The sequence below is a fragment of the Parus major genome, chromosome 21 (genome assembly GCF_001522545.3).
Source record: "Parus major isolate Abel chromosome 21, Parus_major1.1, whole genome shotgun sequence".
Taxonomy (NCBI): Eukaryota; Metazoa; Chordata; class Aves; order Passeriformes; family Paridae; genus Parus; species Parus major.
This window is the reverse complement of record NC_031789.1, coordinates 7,237,327-7,259,211: the sequence shown is the minus strand read 5'-3', so window position 1 is coordinate 7,259,211 and position 21,885 is coordinate 7,237,327. Positions and strand designations below refer to the sequence as shown.

The window sequence follows — 21,885 nt, the reverse complement described above, 5'->3', positions numbered from 1 at the left end:
CGCCGTGCAGCGGCGCTGCCGCCCGCGGTACGCACTTGTTCCATGGAACTGCCGAGGCTTTCTGCCCGCTCTGCTGAAAGGTACCTCACACTGAAATTCACCGTATACAGGTATTCAACTAGTGACTAAATAGCTGTCTCAGCAGAAATACATATGGCCAAAAATTAATACAAAAATCAGTGTGCACAGCACAAAATTTAACAGATTTTGAGAAATAAAAAGGCTAGAGACCAGGTGAATTTTCAGAAGTCCTGAATGTGATAAACGGAGATGATTCGTGCTAACTCAATTGTAACTATTTGGAAAGTTGTTATTATTATAAAGCAATAAAGGGAATTAGTGTTACAAGGCAGATGGACCCTTTGCAGATGTTACACGTTAAAAATAGGGTATAGGATGTAGTTTTAAAATAAGTAATGTCTCAAGACAGAATCGACCTTGAGATGGACCAAGCTGGAATGACTTCAGGCATAGGGTCTGAAATTATGGTTTTAACTATGAAATGCAAGGCTAGTTATTGGAACACGGTGCTTATTTACATAACACAACACTTGGTACAGACGTGCAAGCTGTGAGGTTATCCAGAGGACGAGGATGAGTGTAAGCCTTCATCCAAAGACCAAAAGAGGACTGAAGACCCCCTAGCAACAAGTGAAGCATGGGCCATGAAGGACAGTGACGTATAACTTAAGAATTGAAAATGGGAAGAAACTTACAGGAAATACATACTATATGCTTATACATATTCATTAATAAGTTTAGTTTAAATTGCTTTGTTTTGTAGGTGAGGTAGGGTGAGGAGCCCTCTCTGTACCCTGGTCAGTTTTGCTCATGTTTTAATCATACTTAATTACTGGCAAATTAAATTGTTTGGGGTTTTTTTACTAAATTGTATTATTTTTTACTTAAATTGTCGTTCATTTAATAGACCTAGTTGTCTAATATAATTTATAACATGAAGATGACTGGCATTGCAGGGAGAGGATATAAAATACAGTCAACTTTGCATGCTGCTGTGGGTATTTTTAATTGCCCCATTGGAAGAAGAGGCAAAGAATCGGGGAGATTTGGGGGGAAAGTGCAAGCACACAGCAATGCAAAGTCTTTATGCCAGACCTTAAAACTAGGAACAACAATTGGAGGGAGAAAATTAATTTTGTTTCTCCATGATCCATCCCACCTTCTACAAAAGCACAGAGAGCTCAGTGTGACAGACTGAGCAGCTGAATGCCCAGGAATTAAATCTGTAAGAGCCAAGCTCCTGCCTGTTAGGAATAAACCATGGCAACGAAAGAAAGGCCTTTATCTGCCTGCAACCTCCTAAGTTCATGTGCTGTTTGCCACTCTCCATCTCAGCAATTCCTGAACTGCAGTCACCTCAGTCTTCATCCCTAGGACTTTATACACTACAATACTATAAACCTAACATAACTATAAATTCTACTAAATACTGCACAAAAACATTTTACCTAGTTTTGGCCAGCACCAGTGGAAAGAAAACACCTCAACACATTTATAACTAAATTTATTTTGTTTTCTTATATGATACATATAGAGAGATATACATATATGTATGAAATACACCCACAAGTTGTTACAAAAGTGTCCAAACAAAAGTTCTAGCAGAGTACAGTAAAAAGTGATATTCTAGAAGAAATATCTGAGATCTCCAGTATCTTGGCTCCAAGTGGAAGGATTTCCATTAGACATTGTAAGCAGAAGAGGACACGTTTCCTCCATGGCCTGTCCAGTTAGTATGGATAAATTCCCCTGGTTTTGATAACAATTCATATGTATGTGCACCAAAGTAATCACGCTGTGCCTGGAATGAGAACACACAGACAAACCAGACACACAAATGTCAATACCATATGAGTTCTAGAAGTTGCACCTACTGTTACCTAACAAGGAATACTAGAAATAAGACTAGACTCCAATATTATAACACTCAAAATTATTTTCTCATTATTAGCAAAACCACTGCAATGAAAAATTTACTAATATCTAATAATTAAATTAAGAGTTCTGCAGAAATGCAAGTATAGGATTTTTGCTTGGTACTAATCTAAAAAACAAGCACTTCCATACATCCAAACATTCAAAGATACTTCTCTACAAACCATTTGGGTTCAAATATATCATTACCCTTGGTTCACGGATGGAATACAAACACACACTGGGCACTGCCATACCAGTATCTCTGGTGTTCTTTATCCAGCTAAAGTCTCTAAGTGTTTTACTGACATGAGTTTCAGGTACAATAGAAATATATTAAGCAACCCATACTGTGAGTGATTAGGACGTATTGCCATTGAGGCCTTTAAAGCAGTATTTAAATAACAGCACAATGAGATTTCAGTACCTACCTGAATCAGGTTAGCTGGCAATATCTTATGCCTGTATCCATCATAAAAAGAAAGTGCTGTAGTGAAGCAGGGCATAGGGATTCCAATCTGCACTCCAGTACTGATCACACGGCGCCAGGACTCCTGGGGGAGAGGAAAAGAGGGGGAAAACTGATCAGTGCTCGCTCAGAGATATGTGCAGGCACATGAACTACTCCACTACAACTGTGTGTGCTAGTTCATGTTCTATGAAATCTAATAACCAAGGCTGAGCAAATACTGCAGCAGTATTTGCTGATTTATATATACTATATTTATATATATATCATATATGATATATGCTGATTTTATATAAATGAGGTTGATCTAAAATAATAGCAAGTAAGAGAGTTAACAGCAGGATGAGAACAGCTGAGACATGCAGTCAAATCACAGCAAGCAAGCAAGCAAGGATGCTGTTCTTTCACATAAACGTGGTCAGAGCATCTCAAAAGCATGGATTCAGTGGGGAAGGGAGAATGTTCTGAGCTCTGAGGCACTTCCAGGAGCTCTCACCAAGCACAGAACAAAGCTTGCCCAAGGGCCTGAAAGGACAGCACTGATACTGCAGACAGACGTGGATCATCCTGAGTTCAACTGTTCATCTGGTCTAGTCATTTGCATGGAATATTCAGATTCAGATTCAGTTACAAGCACTACTAATGATAATATGAGACTTCTTTTTTTGCCCAGATAATGTGGTTTCAATTCCTCCTGTCAGCTCCAAACCCGGACACTATTTGTACAGACACAGGCCTAAAGAATGTGTGGATCTGTTGTTCTGGGGCTGCTGCAAACAATGGTACTGGAACAGAGCTTTATGATCTGCTCAGCTGGAATCCAACTGCACAGTAGGCACAAGACACAGGCCAGTGGTGAGAATGTTCACACAGGCCAGGCCTTTTTTCCTCATATATATATATAAGTATATATACTCATATATATACTCATATATATACGAGTATATATATGGGTATATATATGGGTATATATATGGGTATATATATGAATATATGACCCTCCTGAATTGCTGGATTTCTGCCTAAGGCTATTCTGTTACAGTAAAATGGGAACCTTCAGTTTCCAGTCATAACTTGGTCAGTATCAAAGAGAAGAACCGTGACAGTATTGGCTGTTAATTATTGTTTTTGTGGTCTCCTTTCCTTGGAACTTACCTGACAGTTTTCTACAGCTCTCTTAAAGAAATCATCCAACAGCAAATTCTGGAGCCCAGGATTGCGATCAAAAGCATCTTTGATTTTTCCCAGGAACACACTAGGCAAAAGTTAACCAGGAATAAATGTCACAGCTTTCAACAAAGCCCAGAATCCAAAACTTGCAGTGCCAAAACTTGACCCAGCCAGACTCAGATTGCAAACATGACAAAGATCAAGAAATATTTCAGCAGTTAAGCCACCAGAATAGTGGGTTCATCTAGTAAACTTTGATGTTGTCTACAGCCTCTCAGAATCTTACCAGCAGAGTAACTCCATGGATTTTCCAAGGAAATCTCTAGGCTTGTCAGCCAAGCACCTCATAAACTAAACTGCCTGCTCTTCTCCCCTCAGCAGCCAGGTTACCTCCTCATCTCATCTAAAAAAAGACTGATGTGGCAATCAGTTGTGGTGTTAGGGCATGGGCTGGACTCGATGATCTTGGAGGTCTCTTCCAATCTAGTGATTCTGTTGTTGAATTCTGTTGCTGTTCAATCTCAATTACCTTCTGATGATGCAGCCTCCCCTCCACATCAGTGCAATACCACCATAATTCAGTGTCCAGCCAAATTCTTTGGCTGCTTGTCTCAGCAGCATGAAGCCTTGTGCATATGAGATAATCTTGGAAGCATACAGGGCCTAAAAAAAAAAATAAAATTCACATTCCAAGAGAACCCTCAAAAAGTTCAACAACAAACTTCACAGTCTACATGCTCTGTCCAGCCCACATCTCAACAGGGATGAGTACAGTAGCAACATTCCAGTTATTTGAGAACCAAAATATCCTTTCTCATTGGGAAGTTTGGTTTCAACAGAGAGAGATCAAGAGAGCAATACCCAGGCAAAGACAGGAGTGTTGAGGGGTGGACAAGCTCCTGTGCATGAATTATGATCTCTGTACCCCATGTAGATGTCTCTGCCCACTGTGGCTTAGAGCTGAATTCCTTCTGGATCCTTCCTAACCTTCCTTTGGTTGGGAATGGGTCCCATTATGCTTTGTGGACATCATGAGACAACGCATGGTGCTGAAAGCAGGAACCATAAAATATAAACACAAGAGCTCTCCCAGGGTTCACAGCATCCCAGACCTGCTCTGACCCTGCACAAGGACTCACCTTGCGGATGTCCTCCAGGAAGACCTCCCTGTTCCCACTGAACTGAGTCACTTTGGGCCCTTCCAGCAGCTCACTGGCCTGCACTCTCTCATCCTTGAGGGACGACAGGCACCGTGCAAACACAGCTTCGCCTTTGGGAACAGCAGGAAAGAGGAGACCATTACAAAGCTGGGCATCACGTTCATGTCTGAGATACTCAAGCACCAGAGTGTCACTGAGTGATGAGCCATGAACACGAGCAAAAAAACTGGTGCACAAATGAATTATTCCAACAGCATTCCTGAGGGACAACTCAGTACAACCACTGGGTATGTATTGACTGATACAGCTTTCAAATGATAAACAAAAAAACCACAAGTCATCCACATGGAAATTTATCCTCGAGAACATTTACCAGCTCTCAGTTTTGAGAATTTACTTTAAAATCTTTTCCTATCTATCAGAGACAGACAGTGGTGCACTGCAATCTAGGGAACAGCAAGGCTGAAGACTTCACAAGTATTGTAGCATGCTTTTAAGATAAAAAGCTGTTTCTTAAATGCCAGCTCACATTAACTGGATGTGCTTTGAAATACACTCATGCAAAATAAGGGCAATTAAAATCAAGACTAAATCAGCAGCTTAACTTATAAAATGAAATAAGATTTACAAATCTGGTAGGCCTCTAGCATTAATATTCAGAAGTCCATAAGAAAGTTTTCTAACATCATTAAACAGGTTACTAAACATCATCAAACAGGTTACTGAACATCATCTGTCAGGCTGGCCCAGTGAGTTCTTAATCACACTGGTTTAAGCTGTACTTGTTAGCAATTGAAGACAGTACTGTGAAATGAGGGAGAAAATAGTTTGTTTTTCAGGGTCTGATAGAAGGAGAAGAAGCAAGTCTTCATAGGGTCATTTTGTTCCACCCTTTAAGTGAGCTGTGATATACCAAAAAAAAAAACCAAAACAAAAAACCCAAAAAAACCACACCCCAAAATCAGACCAACAACAATTAAAAAAAAAAAGAGTGAGTAATATTTTCACAAGACTCTGGATCCTCCTTACAGCAGGATGACATATCATACTTAAATCAGAACAGGCTAATTTCCATTTCTGCAAAAACTTCATTCTACCATGGGGAGGAGCAGCATGGTAGGAAAATCAGGAAAAAGCAGGAGTGGCATGACTCTGCTTTTACAAGCAGAAGTTTGCAAGTCACGCTCACGCAGTAAAAGCACACAGCAGCTGCCCTGAGGACGGCCACGTTTGCACAAGGACTATGGCACACACTTCCCTATCTGCTCAGCATTACCTCACAGTGCTCCCTGCACTGCAGAGCACCACCCAGGGAGTGTCTCCTCCACCCCAAACAGGAGAGTATCTGCAGTGCAAGCAAGAAACACTGTTTCAAGCCTAACACTGAAAGAGTACAGCTGCAGAACATTAAAACCATTTAGAGAATGTGTTTTGCTGCTGGAATGCAGCCAAGTTCCTTTGACAGCTACACTGCAGTTACTTTCTTCTAGCTACTGAATGTTTTCTTATCTTCAGGACTTGACCAGCAAAGGAAAAAGAGGTAGAGAGCATGGAAATGAAAGCAAATCTGAGAGCAAAGAACCTGTTGTCTGGATGTGTGGTATTAGAACCCTCTAAATGTTGCAAATAAGTTACAGCTCCTCTGCATTAGACACTGAGCTCAGCACTTAATGTTCCCCTGTCACTGAATCCTCCCAGCACTGCAGAGACACCAGGGACACAGGTGTGACAACAGGACTGCCAGCATCTAAGGAACAAGGTAAAAACGAGCCCAGCAAAACACCCAGGAACAGCTACACCTACAAGAGCCTCTTCTGCCAGCCCAGCCCTGCTGTGGGCTCTCTTCTGAGACTTTGCTTTGCCCTGCTCCTCACTGTGATGTGGTAGGAAAGAGCAAAGCAGCAGTTACCGATGAGTGTGACTGGGACTCCGTATTCCAGGGCAGAAATGGCTGTCCACTTCCCTGTGCCTTTCTGCCCTGCACTGTCCCTGATCTTTGGGAGGAGGTATTTGCCATCACTATCTTTGAATTTGAGAATATTGGCTGTGATTTCAATCAGGAAAGAGTCCAGCTCTGTCTTATTCCACTCCTGAAATACCTGAAAAAGGAGAAAAAGCATATATGTATTCATATACACCCCAATTTGCTATGTCTCTACCATATCTTTTAACTGATTAATGTATATATTTTTGCCTGATTGATTATAATGCTCAGTGTTTCATTAGCTCTTTTCAGGCAAGGTAATTCACATCTCTGCACCAGAAGGTGCTTCCTGGACAGAAATCAATTGTGGTGTGGTAAGACTTTTAAACAACTTCTATAAGCATTCAGCTGTCTGTGCTCACTGCTCCTACCTCATGTAAAGCTCAGGAATATTCCACCCTTGGAATACAGGAAGGAAATATACCCTTGGAAAAAATACCCTTGGAAACAGGAGGCATGTCAGAAAAATTCACTTCATGTACATGCAGCAGCTTTACCCAAGCCCAGCACCTCAGCAGTGGCAGACAGACACCACGGCACAAAAAAAGGAAAGACATTAAAAACTGCAAATCACCTTTGCCATCTCATCATGCTCCATGCCCACCACATCTTTCATCAGGTGATAGGCCTCACAGATCAGCTGCATGTCTCCATACTCAATTCCATTGTGCACCATCTTCACGAAATGTCCAGCTCCTTCCTCTCCCACCTGTCCAGAAACATCCAAAAATCCCCTCAGCAACAGTATCACCACCACTTCCAGTGTTTAACACTTGCCCATGGCTTCCTTCTGCCTAAAGGAGGGAATCAAAGACAGTGCTGACTGAAACCAGTTCCTCACAGGTCCATTTAGCTCCCCCAGCACATGCCCTAGCCACAAACTCTGTCTTCCCACTGCATAGTGTGAGTTATCAGAGGTGCTACATTGGAAATGAACACAGCCAGAAAATCAACCAGCGATGGTGCTGTGTTTATTGTGGACAAACATCACAAATTTCAGCAACCAAACTGCCTAAGCAGGGATCTAAGCCCAAGTTAGGGTCAGTATCAAACAACTATTTACCCAGTCACAACAAGGTTCCCCAGATCCCACTTTAGCAGCAATGCTTTGAAATATGGTCTTGATGTGGGGCCTGTGAGGAAAAAGAATACACCTTAGCAGACAGGCAGGGGATACAAACACCACAAGAGAAAATAAATAAAATCTATCACTCTGATGCCTCCTGTAAGCTGCCAAAAGGCAGCCTTGGCTGAGGGCAGGCTGATAACCCATCCCCACACCAATGCCAATTAAATATGTTTTTCCCAACTAGGCAGTTTGCAAGACATTGGCACAATCAAGTCATGCTTCCAACACTGTACAGACAAGTGCAAAGCACATCAAGGAGCTCAGATATCCTTTGAACACAGAAGCTGTCCTTACTTAGCTGTTCAAGGCAAAAGATGATCAGGCAGCAACTTACTGTTGTTGATGGCTTTGTGCCACCAAATTTAAACAGGCTGATACAGGTATGAAACACTAATGCAAATGGACAGGGACTCAAGAGATACTAAAGCTCAAGCAAAACCTGGACACACCTTCTCTTTCCACATCTATGCAGAGAGTGGGCAACAAGAGAAAAAGTCTCTTGTTTGATTGAGCATTGATGTCTTTACTGAGACCTGAGTATAAAATAGCACAGCAGCATGCAGAAAATTGCAAATAAATTGATGCATTCAATAGTAGTACAAACATGTACTGAAGCTCCTTTTATAATGTGTCACTACAGGGCCATTTGCTGCTGCCCAATTCATGGTTTGCAGCTTCCCAAGTGTGTACAGCATCAAAAGAAAAAAAATAAGAAATGGTACTTGTTTAAAATTTAAGCAAAATTCTCTTCTCCCTTCAGATGTCTGTAGGTCCTACTTTTGCCTGTGGATTCCAGGAAGAAAAGCCTGCCTTTGTTCCACCTTACATGAAGGCTCAGCACTGCCCCATGACCCCAGCCAGGTTGAGAAATCTGGAGCCTTGAGGAAATGAGATGGCAACATATCTTGTTCTCTCCACACCCACACCCTCCTCTTTCCCTCCCTCAGTGCACAATGTGAATTGTTGCAAAGCATTCTGAACAAGAAAATAAAGTAGCTGATGCTTACCAGGCTTCCTTGGCTCCTCCTGGCATGAGAGAAGGTCCGTACCTGGCACCCTCCTCCCCACCACTAACACCACTTCCCACAAACAAGATGCCCTTCGCCTGCAGCTCCTTACAACGCCTCTGCAACAAAGAGCAGAGCAGCACCATTTAATTTTGCTTAATGCCACAGCCTTACAAACAAAGGTTAGCAGTTCAGATGTAAAACCAGGTCTTCAGTTCTGCTTTGGACTTGCTAGAACCTTAAGAAATCTTCTTCATACCCCAAAGTGAGCATTAGGAAACTTCCTGTTGCTTTGACATGGATCCTTGCAAGAGCAACATGGTGAGGAAACAATGACAGACAGACAGACATGAGCAGCACTGAGGCCAGAAGAGGCTTGGAATTAAGTGTCAGGTGACACATGCTCTGTGCAAAGATGTGGGGGAGGCAGATTAGGCCCAAGGTGGAATTGCTGAGTTTACTGCAGAGTGAAGGTGCAAGAGGGGTGATGGCATCTCATTGACTGACTATTCTGACGATCACAAGTGGAAGAGTTGTGTGTATTTTATTCATTCACTTTAGGTAGGAAACAGGCTTACCATGGTGTCTCTATACTCAGAATTCCCACCATCAATTATGATGTCTGCAGTCTCCAACAATGGAACCTGTCAAAATAAATCAACATTTCAGTTTTCTCCATACATTCCAAACCTCACTAATAATGAATAACTGAGAACTTTTAGAGGCAACTCCTCCAAAAGACAGCAAGAAGTCACAGGTAGAATGAATGTCTGCCTCACCAGTTTATCAATGAAGTCATCCACTGCCCTTCCAGCCTTCACCAGCAAGATAATGCGGCGGGGCTTCTTTAGCTTGGAGACCATCTCCTCCAGGCTGTGAGCACCGATCACTTTGGTTCCCTTGGCCTCGTTAGCCAGGAAATCATCCACTTTGGAAACCGTCCTGTTGAAAGCACAAACCTGGGGGGCAAGAAAACACGTCAATAAAAGATGCCAATGGAAAGTTACTTTAGGTCAGACTACAGATTATACAAGCAAGGACCGACATCCTGTGCTCTCTGACTTCCGCCTTCCTGCCAGGCACAGGGCAGGGATGAACCTGAGCATGTCTCTACAAGTGCCTCGGGAACCTGTGGTTAATGGCAAGGCCAAAGCCAACTTCAGGGAAAAGTCATGCACAATTAACAGATCAGGTGCCAGCTGAGTACAGGCATGCACCGCTGCTCTCCTCTGGAAACAGGACAAAGGCCAGCACAGGGTATGACTTAAAGGAGGAAATAATACCCATTAGATCATCGCAAGAGCAGGGGGAAGCACCCACAAAATGCTCAGCTCCAACCCCAAGGGCTACTGCTAGTCAGCCTTCCTAAACAATGTGTTTTCTCACTTACCACGAAGCCGTGGTCATTCATGTTCAAAATCAGGTTCTGACCCATCACGGCCAGTCCAATCAAAGCAATGTCAGCTCTGGAATGTGAAAGAACAAAAATGTAAGTCACTAGCAGTGATCCGGCTTGTAGCATCCGTACTTTGTCAGGCTGTTGTGACCGTGCCAGCTGCCAGGGCAGCCCATCCCTTCCTAAGGAGCTTTGAGTTCATTCTGTCAGCTGCTACTGCAGCAGATCACAGAATCGAGGCTGTGCGGAGTCACCGGCGGAGCCAACAGCGCATCGGAGCCTCCAGCGCCCCGAGCCGGCCGCAGCCGCAGCGCGGCCATGCCGGGCCCCGCTCCCGCCCCGCTCTCACTCGGCCATGGCAGCGGCGCTCGGGTCTCGCGGTGTCTCTTCCGGATCTCTCAGGTCTCTCTCAGGTCTCCCTCGGGTCTCCCTCGGGTCTCCCTCGGATCTCCCTCGGATCTCTCCCGGATCTCTCCCGGATCTCTCCCGGATCTTTCGGGTCTCCCGGGTCTCTCTCCCGGGGCTCTGCGGGCTCGGCCTGCGGCGCGCGCCGCTTCCCCTCATCAGCTGAGGGCGGGGCGGGGCCGAGCGCGCCCATTGGCTCTTCCCGAGAGCCACGCCCCCCGCCCATGGCCCGATGTCCCGGAGACCACGCCCCCTTAAAGCGGCAGCGCTCGGCGGGTGCGGCTGGGGCTCCGTGCGGTGTCTCCGGGCTGTCCCCGCCGGGCTCTGCCGCTCCCCCGTGTGCTGTCCCCGCGCTGTCCCCGCCGCTCCCCCGTGCGCTGTCCCCGGGCTGTCCCCGCCGCTCCCCCGCCGCCCGCGAGGCCCGAGGAGCCCCGAGAGCCGCCCCCGGCCGCGGAGGAGCCGCCCCCGGCCGTCCCTTGCTGTCCCTCCGATCCCAGCGACACGCAGCCCCGGGACCGCCTGGAATTGCGCACTTTGTAATTTCTAATTATTACTAACGGGCTTCGATTCTGCCGCTGAAGATCGTCCCAGGCAGCCCCCAAGGTTTCACCGCTACCCGTTTGTCTTTGTGTGCCCAGGCCAAACTCGACAAACCTGTCCCTCGGTCAGCACCGGGCTCAGGACAAAGCCACTGCCCTGCCCTGGTTGTATCGGCAACACGCACCTCCCGAGACCGCAGTTTCCATGAAATTCTATATAAATCAGTTTCTAAACAAGGTGACCCGCAGCAATCTGGCCCGTCAAGGTTTTGGTTCGCTCTAATTTTGGGCACTAAGAGTGAATGAATCAGAAAGCGGTGACAGAGTGGCTTCCATGAGGGATTGATTAACCTGTCAGAAGAGCCACCAGAAAAAGTGCACAGGTTAGGGTGATTAGGTTATTCAAGTGCATAACCAGAAAAAACACAGGGCATCAGCCCCAGCAGCAAAGACAACAGCTCTTCAGATAGTGAAGAGGAGGCCATGCAGATGGTTTAAAGTTCTAAGAGGTTTTTGACCTGTTTTGGTTGGACCTAAATGCTTTGGGAATCCCTGGTCCGTGGCTTTTAAAAACTTTGCACCTTCAGACCAAGTCAGGAATGATTCATGGGGATGACACATGTTTGTTCACAGAGTTCCCACTTTGGTGTTGTGTTCTGATGGTTTTATTTCACCCATTTCCTCTCATTTCCAACTGTCACCCCCAGATAAGTGAGTTCAGTACTGGCAGCACTGTGACAAGCCTAATTTGTTTTTAAAGCAAAATAACCACTCAAAAGCATCCAGAAAGTATTTGGAAATGCTGTGTAGCATAGCAGAGGGGATAGGATGAGGATGAGCAGGGCCTCCCTTCCCCTTCTTTCTGGAGAACAGTCCAGATTTCTTTTCATGAAAATATTGGCTGGTTCAGCACATGTTTTAAAAACAAGTAATTGACATATGATATAAGTACTTAAATAAACAGGAGCACACATTCTATCTGCTAATGCACTGGTTGTACCTTTATTGTTTCACCTCGTTCACTAACAATTCAGTGGTGCAAGGTTACCATACACAGTTAGATATCTGCATTGCACACCTAAGGCTATACAGCAAATGGATCAGAATTAGTACAAATACATGAACTATATTTACATTTTGTATACTCAAGCTCCAAATATCGGATATATTTACAAAATAAAATAAGAAAATGAAAACCTGAAATTAATGTACAGTGTTGCTGATACACTCCTTCGCTGGGATGAAATCAGTTTGCAAAGAGATTTGTTCAAGAAGGCCACTTATTCAGCATTTACCTTGTGTACAGACAGATTAACAGGGACATGGGGACCGCAATTCCAAGGGATGTATTTCAGTGAACAGCATGTCTAATGTCCAAATTCAGGAGCCAGAACCAACTGCACATGAAGTATGAACAAGCAAAGGGGAAAATTCAGACCTGATCCTGGGAAGTGCTGATCATTCAAGACTCCCTCTGCTTCCAGTCCCTTGTTTCCAGGTGAACAAGAGGTAAATTCAGCACTGCTCAGGGGCAGCCCATTCACTTGGCAACATTAAGAATTGAAGACTTAGGAGCTCCACACCAGTTTTCTGAATACACAGCTGATCCCAGCAATTTAAATCCTGTTCCCAATAACATTGGACACAATCATCTGGTTAGTGTTGGACTAGTTTTGATTTCAGATACACAGAACACATAAATGGCCTTCTGAACAAAAGTCGGTCCTGTTCTTGAACAGCTGATGTTTTTAAACAAGGAAGCACAAGGTTAATACATCCTGCTACAGATACTACAGCCAGACCACAGACTGGGTTAGTAACTACAACGGAGAGATGCAACACGCACGTCAGAGCCGCTGCAGGGACAGCAGCAAACCCTTCCTGCTCCAGCAGGTCAACAGCTGCATCTGCAGCACAACACCCAGCACAGCATCAGCTCCCAGCAGCTCAGGTGTGCAGGAGTACAGGCAGACACACGTGCACGGGCGCCTTAGTACCGGTGGGTGTTACACCAAACCTAATCCTCTTTCCTATCTAATGTGCAATTAATTACAGATGTATAAATATACAATACATTACATAAAATTAAATCCCTGTAAATTAGATAACAAGCAGCAAAAAGTAAAGTCTTTGCTTTGAAATACCATTCTAATCAGTAATAAGGACTATTAGACATTGACCAAAAAAACCTTTTCTCGGCAGCCTGGAAATCATACTCTGGAAACAGTACTCCCTTCTCTTCTGTATTCCCAGAATACAGGAGTCGTCTTTAAAAAGATACTTAAAGTGCATTTCTAAAACACAGGAAAGGTTTTGCTTAATTTTAAAATACCCAGGAAGATCCAACATAATTTTCAATAGACAAAAAGAGGAGTTTTCTCCTTCCTTTTGGCGAGGAAGATAAACCCCAAATGCAGCAGAGTCTGACACTGGTTCTTGCCAGGGAATGCCCCCCAGCTCCCTGCTGGTGTGTGTCCTCACAGGCTGGCAGGCCCACAGTGCCTCATCTACAGAGGCTGAGTCCCCAGAGCTGTCTGACTCTGGGACTCCACACACACACAGCAGGTAACCAAGAATGGCCTTCCTAGTGTCAGGAGAAGGCAGCTTAGCTCATTTTTCCTTCCTCATCCTGTTTCCAAAAATAAATTTCTAACACGTTAGGCTAAGCTTAGAAGTGAATGGAAATTCAGGTTTTTTGGTTTGTTTGTTTTTTTATACCTTTAAAGAAAACTTGGATTGGCTTCAGCCCAGTTTTAAGTAGGGAAACCAAATGTCTCAAAGCAGGCTTCAGTAATTGCAGAACTTTGTCTGCCTTTATGTCAGACCTGAAAACAGTAATGCCCATTTGAACTCCACACAACAAGGACCTGGTTTGTCACAGATTATGCAACTGTAAGAGATTTAAGAGATGCTTTAAGAGATGCTGATGCTTAAAACCAGACTTTTGCTCTTCTGATGATCGGTTATCCACTCAGACCTCACCAGAAACTGCTTGGAGTTTTAAGACAGAGGAGTGACATTTATGCAACTGTAACACTTCAAGCTCTGTATAAAATAAGCACCTGTCTCTTCCTGCTTTTAAAGATGATCCCTTAATCATGATTTTGTGCAATGCCTATATCCACTTGGTTTGGTTCATTCTCTGGCTTATCCAAAGCAAAGACTTAGGAAACTAGTTTTCTTCTAGTTAAAAAAAGAAACAGATAAAAGTTAAAATGCTGTCAGTGTGTCACAACCTACCACCACCTCAACCACCCTGCCTCCTCCAACAGGTTCCACTGTCATTATCAACAGTGGTGATGGCAATGATAACTTAATGCTTAGAATTAACCTAATTCTTGAGAGCAGCTTAGCTGCAGTGTGAGGAGCCCTCCTGCAGGACAAGCAGTTTTATCCACACACTGGAAGTGCTTTATCATCATTGCATAACAAAGGAATATCATCACTGTATTAAGAGTCACACACAGTTAAACAAGACAAAAACAGAAGGAAAAAACAAAAAACCAAAAAATCCCATCCCTATTGTGTTCCTGGGTCCCCAGGATGCTCCCTCACTCTGGTTTCCAGTTCTGAAATAAATCTGAGGACCACAGAGACAGCATGAGCATATGATTTAGCTTGAGAACTACCTCGAGAAATGTAAAGATATGTCCTAGCAAGTGTCAGACCCCAGCCCCCTGCTCCTTTGCTCTCCAGGCTGTTAGGAGGTCTCATTATGCACTGCACTTTCCTGAACAATGAAACCCCACAGAGCAAAGAAAGATCTTTCTCAACAGATTCCAGTCCCACGCACTCCCGAGCACGGCCTGAAGTGACCTGAACCCAAATGAGCTTCCTGAGCTGGACTGTGCCTGGTGTGCCTCCTGCAAGAGGGGGACAAACCCTGTTCCCTCTCCCCTGAGAGGCTGCAGCCTCCAGATGAAATCCCTTTACACTGCCCAGGATCAGAGCCAGCCCTACCAATGCCCCAGGTACAGCCAGAAGGGATAACACAGCGGGAAAGGACACACACACATCCCCAACACCTGACTGAGAGAGGGGAGTTCATTCCCAGAAAGGAAATTCATTCTGCTCTTCTTTCTTGAGGCAAGGACCAAAGCTCTGGCCACCAGAAGAACTTACACTGTAGGTCAAGAACTGACAGCACCCAGCTGATGTCCAAGAAGCCAATTATGACATTCCACTGACCAGGACCAGAACCCACTTGCTCTATTCCCCAGGAAGGATTAACTCTGAGTACAATGGGGTTTAGCTGATGGAAATTGCAGCAGGGAAATTAGGAGACACTCAGCAGTTATTTCAAAGGGAATTGAAAGTGTCCTTCAGCTCCCTGGAGAACACTGCAGGTGCTGGGCCTAGAAGTGTTCCACAGACCTTGGATGCTCCCATGGACAGGTGGGGTGACACGGGAGCAGTGCAGGGAAGGGATGCACAAACAGGCCCTGCAGAGCTGGGACAGACCTGACACAGCCATGGGAGCCCCAAACCTTTCCCAGAGAGGTGAGTTCTCACCTCTGCTGGTTCCTGCAGAACTGGGGAGTCAGGAATAAAAGCAGGAAGTGGGGATCTACCCTCCATGGTGATCCAGGGACCAACTGCACTTTCATTTCCATTTAACACTCTCCAGCTGTCAAATACACAGCTTGAGCATCTGAAGCTTCTGGGATTTTATCTCATTTTTCATATATGGTCTATTTTCCCTCATATCAGCACGGTCTACTCAGCTCAGTTCCGAGGCTGAGGAGTGAGTGTTGATGGAAATTCTTCTGGGAGAGTTAAACCCAAGCACTGTTCACCTGCAAACCCCACAGCAAGAGTTTAAAGGCAGATTGTTCTAGCCAGCCCCTCCTGGTTTGTTCCCTAACTGTTTCTAGCTCATGCCTTAGTCTGCTGGACCCTGGAAACTCAGAAACTTGCACAAAGTCCAAAATCCAGTCTGTCCAGATAGACTGGTCCAATATCAGCCTTCAACAGAGTTTAACTTCGAGGCTGGATCCAGAAAGCCTGAGGAGCTACTGCAGCTCTTGGCTGGGTAATGTCTCCATTAAACAATTGATCTTTCCCTGGCATTGGAACTTTGCCCTGAGGGAACCAATGACCACTGCCAAGTCACCAATTGAATGAAAACCCTGTAGCAGTCTAGACAGACAGTGGACAGTGGGACAGACACCTAAAGGTCAATTCAAATGAGAAAACAATTGTTATAGAAAAAAAAAATTTTTTTTTTTTTTCTTTTTAGAGTCGTGCATAATCACTCAATTTTTTTGATTTTTTTTTTTTCCTTTCTCTTTTTGTTTGGCCACATGCTACTAGTACAATTCTGGTACAGGTGAAAAGAAACAAGGTAGGGTTAGAATACCTAGAAAATGTGCTGAAGGAGTGGGGAAGGTGGGGGATGTGAAGCCACAGGATTACATACAAGAGAAACCGTCAAGAATCACAAAGAGAAAATGAGAGGTAACACTATCTATGGGAAGGTGAGTGGGGGGAACAGATGAGAACATTACATGGACTCAGTACTTCATCTGGCCCGTGCGTCTTCGAGCCAGTTTGGACCTGCACAAAAAAAAAGTGAGAAAGTAGTTGATAAATTCTGAAAGTTTATTTTTCCTCCCTCCCCAAAGCCTATCCACCTATTTTTTTTCTTTTTTTTTTTTAAATCCTTTGGTACACTCCTAGTTTTCTCCATATGTTAAGAAAATAAAATGTATCCAACTGTAATGAGAAGGAATTCTCACTTCTGTGCTCTGCTTCTTTAATGGGAGAAGGGATCATTTAAGGGCTGCACTGTTCAGAAAGTATTTGATGCTGCAGGGTAACAGCTTCATTTTTTGGTTTTTGGGGTATTTTGGGGTTTTTTTTCTGAAAGGAAGAGCTACTGCAGTGGAGTAAGATCTGGAAAGGCTGCCAGAGAAGTTATAAAAAGGGAACGTAATTTCTGCTTTAGCTCATCATCAAAGGAAGTCCAGCACAGAGGAAGTAAGAAATGTTACAAAGTTGTAAAATGGCCATACAGGGAAATCATCTTGTGCTCTCCAAATGCAGCATCCCACACGTGTTCAAACTGGCCATGGCTGTTCAGAACACCCCAAGCCAAAACAACAGCCCCTGCAGTTCCTGAAATACAGGGCTAGTTTGTTTTCTGGTTGTTCTGGGGGGCTTTGTGCCCACTCTCCTCCCTCCTCCAGTTCCCATATCTTGTCAAATTCCTCAGAACAAGACTAAGATCCGTGACCAACCATCAGCCTCCTGGTTTGAGCACCTCCCTGTGCAGCCCTGAGTGCCCAGAGCTGCCTCTTACCGAATTGTGCCAGCGAGGAGAGGATTGAAGGCGTATAACCAGTCATTCATGTCCTTGTCATTGATGGCCTGCAGCAGGACTCCACGGTGCTTCGTGCACACTCCAAACGTGTTGGGGGTCTGCAACATGAAGGACAATTTCAAATAAAAAGTCTACAAGCACACAGGCTGATGCACATTTCCTCTCTGAAAGAATCTGCTTTCATTTATGCTTCACTGGTGATTTCCAGGGTATTATTAGTCATTATCTTCTACAAAATATGGCCTTTAACTGCTGAGTGTGGGCTTTAAGAGCTGCTGAGATGGACCAGCAGAGTTCATCTGATTCCCTGCAGGATGTTTGTATGTCTTGTTTTGTGGAGTTTTGGTTTTAAAACAAACAAAAACACACAAGCCCAAAAAAAACATAAGAAGAATATAAGAAAGCTGCAAAAACCCAACATGCAGGGTGATGGTACCAACACGTGCTCCTAAAAGCTCATCTGATGTGTGACAGCAGTCAGGTCACCCTCAGGTACAACTGTGTCCAAAACCATTAAGATGCCCTGAAAAAACTGGGAACTTTGTGGGCAAGATCCTCAACGTCTCCACAAGTCAGATCCATTTTCCTTGGACCTGAGATGACACAGCTGATGGTACAGACACACTGAGCTTGTACTGCTCTTGCTTTATGGATAAATGAACAGCAGCTCTCAGACTGACCTTTACCATTGCCTGTTGATCCTCACTGTATTCCACCTGAGCTGTGGATAAGTTTATGATTCCTCTTTCTACAGGATCTTTGTCACTGTTGTAAATAAAAACATAGGGACGGCGAACCACCACAAAATGCTTGGCCCAGGAGCTGGAGAGTGGCTCTTTGAAGTGCAGGTATCCTTTCTTTGACACCACGGAGCTGGAAAAACAAACCCACATCAAAACAGAAATAGATTTTCTCCCAGGTATCCCTATTAACTGCAAAACACTGTGCAGTAAGACACTCGGTCCCTTGTTTTGTCTGTAACAGTATTCTGAAAAGGTTCTAAAACAAGCTGAATTGTGTTTTCAACAACTAAGTCTGACAGAAAGAAGGTCTCCAGAGATCTCTGCTTCAGTGAACTTCAGCCATGGTTTGATGATAACAAACCTCATATTTGGCTCACTGGAAGTCCTGTTCATTAAGCAGATGCAGGGAACAAACGCTGTAAAGATCAACATAACCTTCCCCAGTCCATCACAGAGGACTCTGCAGCTCTGCTATCCCAGGCAAGTTTCCTTCTTTGAGTGGGGCACAGAGCCTACAAATCTCAGCAAGGCCTTGGGACAGTTCTTGGGAAGCCACAATCACACACCAATGGAAAACTTACCCTGGTCTGATTTCCTCAATATCAGGAACGAGGTTGAGGAACTCATTCTTTCCAGCTCTGGCAAGGTAGGAAGTTTCTACTGCAGGAATTATCTGGAACTGTTCCACCTCATGACAGGGACTGGAGGCACGAGAATTTGCTTCTGGTGTCCTTCAAAAAAAGTAGAGAGAAAAAATGTAAATCACAACAAAGCAACTGAATGTGACAATGGAATTTAAGTTTACATCTACAGGCCAGCTTGAAGTTCCACCCTCCAGCCCAGATTTATGGTGTAACATTGGGATCCTTTTGTACAATATTAAATAGCATTCTCCCTTGATATCTGTGGAATATAACTTATAATAACCACTAGTGAGTTGTTTCCCTACTACTTCTACCTTGTTTCTCCTGCTAAGCACAGTCACAACACATCCTACTAACGTTTGATGTAAAATGCTCTATTTCCTCAGCACTCCTCCCTCAGAGATGTTGAACTGAGAAGGTACAAATTATGTCTTTCACTACATAGTTATTCCAAATTTCATCAAAAGTATCTTGGATAGATACAGCTGAGAAACATAAACAGAGATTAATGGCCAAGCTGGTTTATTCTGGGCTGTTATTAGAAGACCTTTTCAACAGGCCTCTGAAAAAACTTGTGGACTCCACACACTGTAGATGCATTGGTCACTGGAATGACAAGCATCTGACTGCTCCCCCAACACAAAGGGGGAAAAAAAAATATTTCAAAAGAACAAAGTGGTGAAAAGGAATTGAGAAGAGTGACTGGAGAAGTAAGGCAAGGGGGCTGTAGAGAGAAATATCTGAAAGTAGGGAAAAGGAAGAAAAGAGGGAGAAAAATCAGAAAACAGCAAAGAGATCTGTGAAGCACTGAAAAGTGATGTTTTCCTTTTAATACATTACACTTACTTCTGATCAACTGAACTGCACCTGGAATCCACCAGGGAAGGGCAGGTGGATGAAGGGGTGAGGGTTGCACTGCTGAAACTGGACACGGACGGGTCCCGCCCCATGGGAGAAATGTCCGAGAGCTGCGAGCACAAACACAGGGAAAGCATCACAGCAGCTGGGCTGCAGCTCAGGCTCACTCCTGCCTGCAGAAGGCTTCCAGCAGGGAAGGCTCAGATAACAGAAATGCTTTTTCACCTGCCATTGCCCTCCTCAGCAGCAAATTTTCACACAAACCACCACAAACCCATCTGGGGCAGAAATACAGCAGCACTTATGCAGACACAGCTTGTTATTATCAATGTCCTACACTTCTGATTATTCACACTCTGACTTCCTCAGTGGACACAACATCATCCAGTTTGAAAGCTGGCATTGCCTCTGCCTACAGGTTGGATTTTTAAGCATCATTTATCCTTTTACATAGGGAAAGTAGGGAAAGGCAGTAAGAGTCTGCTGGACTGGGAGCTGAACTACAGTCCAAGTCCACTGCATTTCCAATTCCTGCAACAGCCTTTGGAACCTGATGCTGAGTAGCCAAATGCTTTCAATAGACTGAAAATACAAAATAATAAATTAATATAAAATGGTTTATCTCTTCAGAGTATCAGCAGATTCCATGACCCACAGACATGCTGCTGTTGTACTACAAATACAGTGTATTACAATGAAATATTACATGAAATATTTACCTTACAATCGCTGATGCTGTTGTACACCTGGTTGAATTCCCGATTGAAGGTGTGAGTAAGAAGCTGCAGACACTAAAGGGGGGTGGGGTGAGGGGAAACAAATGAGACACACAGAAGGATTTTATATTTAGATTTTCAGAGAAATCTGAACAGAAGAGGTGATTTGCCAAGACACACTTGGCAGGTCATGAAAAAATAAATTCTAAACTGCTATGAAAAGTCAGAGCAGAGGGGAATAATCACTTCACTTGATAAAATCAGCAAGTCTTTACAGAACCACTAAGACAGGGGAATGAGATACAGCCCAAACTCCCCAGCCACACTGGCTGGTGAGAGCGGCTTATTTCACTAACCGAGATGTTAAAATCAAACTCTCACACTACTGGATGTTCACCAAGCTATCTGAGAGGCTTGTGATTGACCTACAATCCCCTGTGGCTCCCCAGCTGCCAGCAGCATGGTTGCCCTGTGCCCTACCTTGGTGGCCAGCTCCTTCTCCCGGTCCACCAGGCTCTCGATGTCCGCGGAGTCGTAGCCACTGCTCTCGCTGGGCGTCACCGCGCTCTCGAAGGTCGTGGTTGAAATCTGAGAGGAAATGCTGGTGGAGGTGCTGAGGGTTCCACTGCTCAGACTGGGAGACAAGGAGTCACTCAGGGACTTGGGGATGCTGTCACCGAGCTTCTCACGAAGCAGAAGAAAGTGTCGGGTTTTTTCCACCTAGTAAGGAAAGAAATCAGGATCATCTGCTCCAGGAAGGCGCCGATTTTACAGACCCTGAATTCTCAGGAATCCTTTGCTATTCATCCCAGTAACTTTCCCCAGGGAAGGGAGTTTACAGTGGCACTGGAAATTGAATTTGCCTTTGTTGAATACACTGAGATTCTGAGCTGAAGACTACTCAGCAGCCAGTCACATACTTTGCATCTTCTCTGACAGGAGAATTTATTTAAATCTTGACATTGATCTCTTTACTCACCTCATGCAGCAGCTCCAGTTTCTCCAGTTCCCACTGATGCTCTAGAATGAGGCTGTCACCCCTGGGCCTCCAACCTGCCAAGTTCTCTTCTCCCCTCACATATGCCACAGAAGTATCCAGAACTTTCCTCCTCCTCCTCTGCATTCCTGAGCAGTAAAAAACAACATGTTAAAACCATTGCCACAGGGGTGTTGCTAAGAAACAATCTGCAAAGAACCAGCACTTCTGCTGTTTGGCTGGAAATACACCACACAAGGATTTCATTACCTGCAAATACACAACCAAATTAATTTGATTTAGGCCAGCTTTTTTACTTCTTTCAGATATTTTCTATTTCTTATTGTATCTATAAGATACAATGCAAACTCCTCTTCAGTCTAATTCAACACAAGGACTTAATTTTCTACATCTTAGAAGAAAAGTACACAG

The 21,885-nt window shown here is 44.3% G+C and overlaps 2 protein-coding genes and 1 long non-coding RNA gene across 10 annotated transcripts in view; 1 reads left to right on the top strand and 2 right to left on the bottom strand.

Moving 5' to 3' along the window:
* Window positions 1-21: 21 nt before the first annotated feature.
* LOC107213666 lies at window positions 22-8,858 on the top strand. The gene is made up of 2 exons (XR_001524781.2): window positions 22-110; window positions 8,608-8,858. It is a non-coding gene; the product is annotated as an uncharacterized LOC107213666 (long non-coding RNA).
* Window positions 1,509-10,785, bottom strand: PGD (phosphogluconate dehydrogenase). The gene is made up of 13 exons (XM_015648351.3): window positions 10,600-10,785; window positions 10,245-10,320; window positions 9,634-9,813; window positions 9,433-9,498; window positions 8,855-8,973; window positions 7,782-7,851; window positions 7,293-7,427; window positions 6,644-6,833; window positions 4,714-4,844; window positions 4,104-4,237; window positions 3,560-3,659; window positions 2,367-2,489; window positions 1,509-1,822 (listed from the first exon to the last, which is right to left on the bottom strand). The coding sequence occupies exons 1-13, from the start codon at window positions 10,605-10,607 to the stop codon at window positions 1,703-1,705; spliced, it is 1,452 nt and encodes a 483-aa protein (XP_015503837.1). The 5' UTR covers window positions 10,608-10,785; the 3' UTR covers window positions 1,509-1,702.
* A 1,382-nt stretch (window positions 10,786-12,167) lies between these two features.
* Window positions 12,168-21,885, bottom strand: part of KIF1B (kinesin family member 1B) — a 75,288-nt gene continuing 65,570 nt past the window's right edge. For all 8 annotated transcript variants that reach the window (XM_015648277.3, XM_015648280.3, XM_015648279.3 and 5 more), the window contains 8 exons: window positions 21,457-21,602; window positions 20,958-21,197; window positions 20,481-20,552; window positions 19,750-19,871; window positions 18,841-18,990; window positions 18,197-18,389; window positions 17,496-17,614; window positions 12,168-16,750 (listed from right to left, as the gene is read on the bottom strand). In XM_015648277.3, the coding sequence (XP_015503763.1) occupies window positions 16,708-16,750; window positions 17,496-17,614; window positions 18,197-18,389; window positions 18,841-18,990; window positions 19,750-19,871; window positions 20,481-20,552; window positions 20,958-21,197; window positions 21,457-21,602 (1,085 nt within the window). In that variant the 3' untranslated portion in view covers window positions 12,168-16,707. The remainder of the gene's footprint in view (window positions 16,751-17,495; window positions 17,615-18,196; window positions 18,390-18,840; window positions 18,991-19,749; window positions 19,872-20,480; window positions 20,553-20,957; window positions 21,198-21,456; window positions 21,603-21,885) is intronic.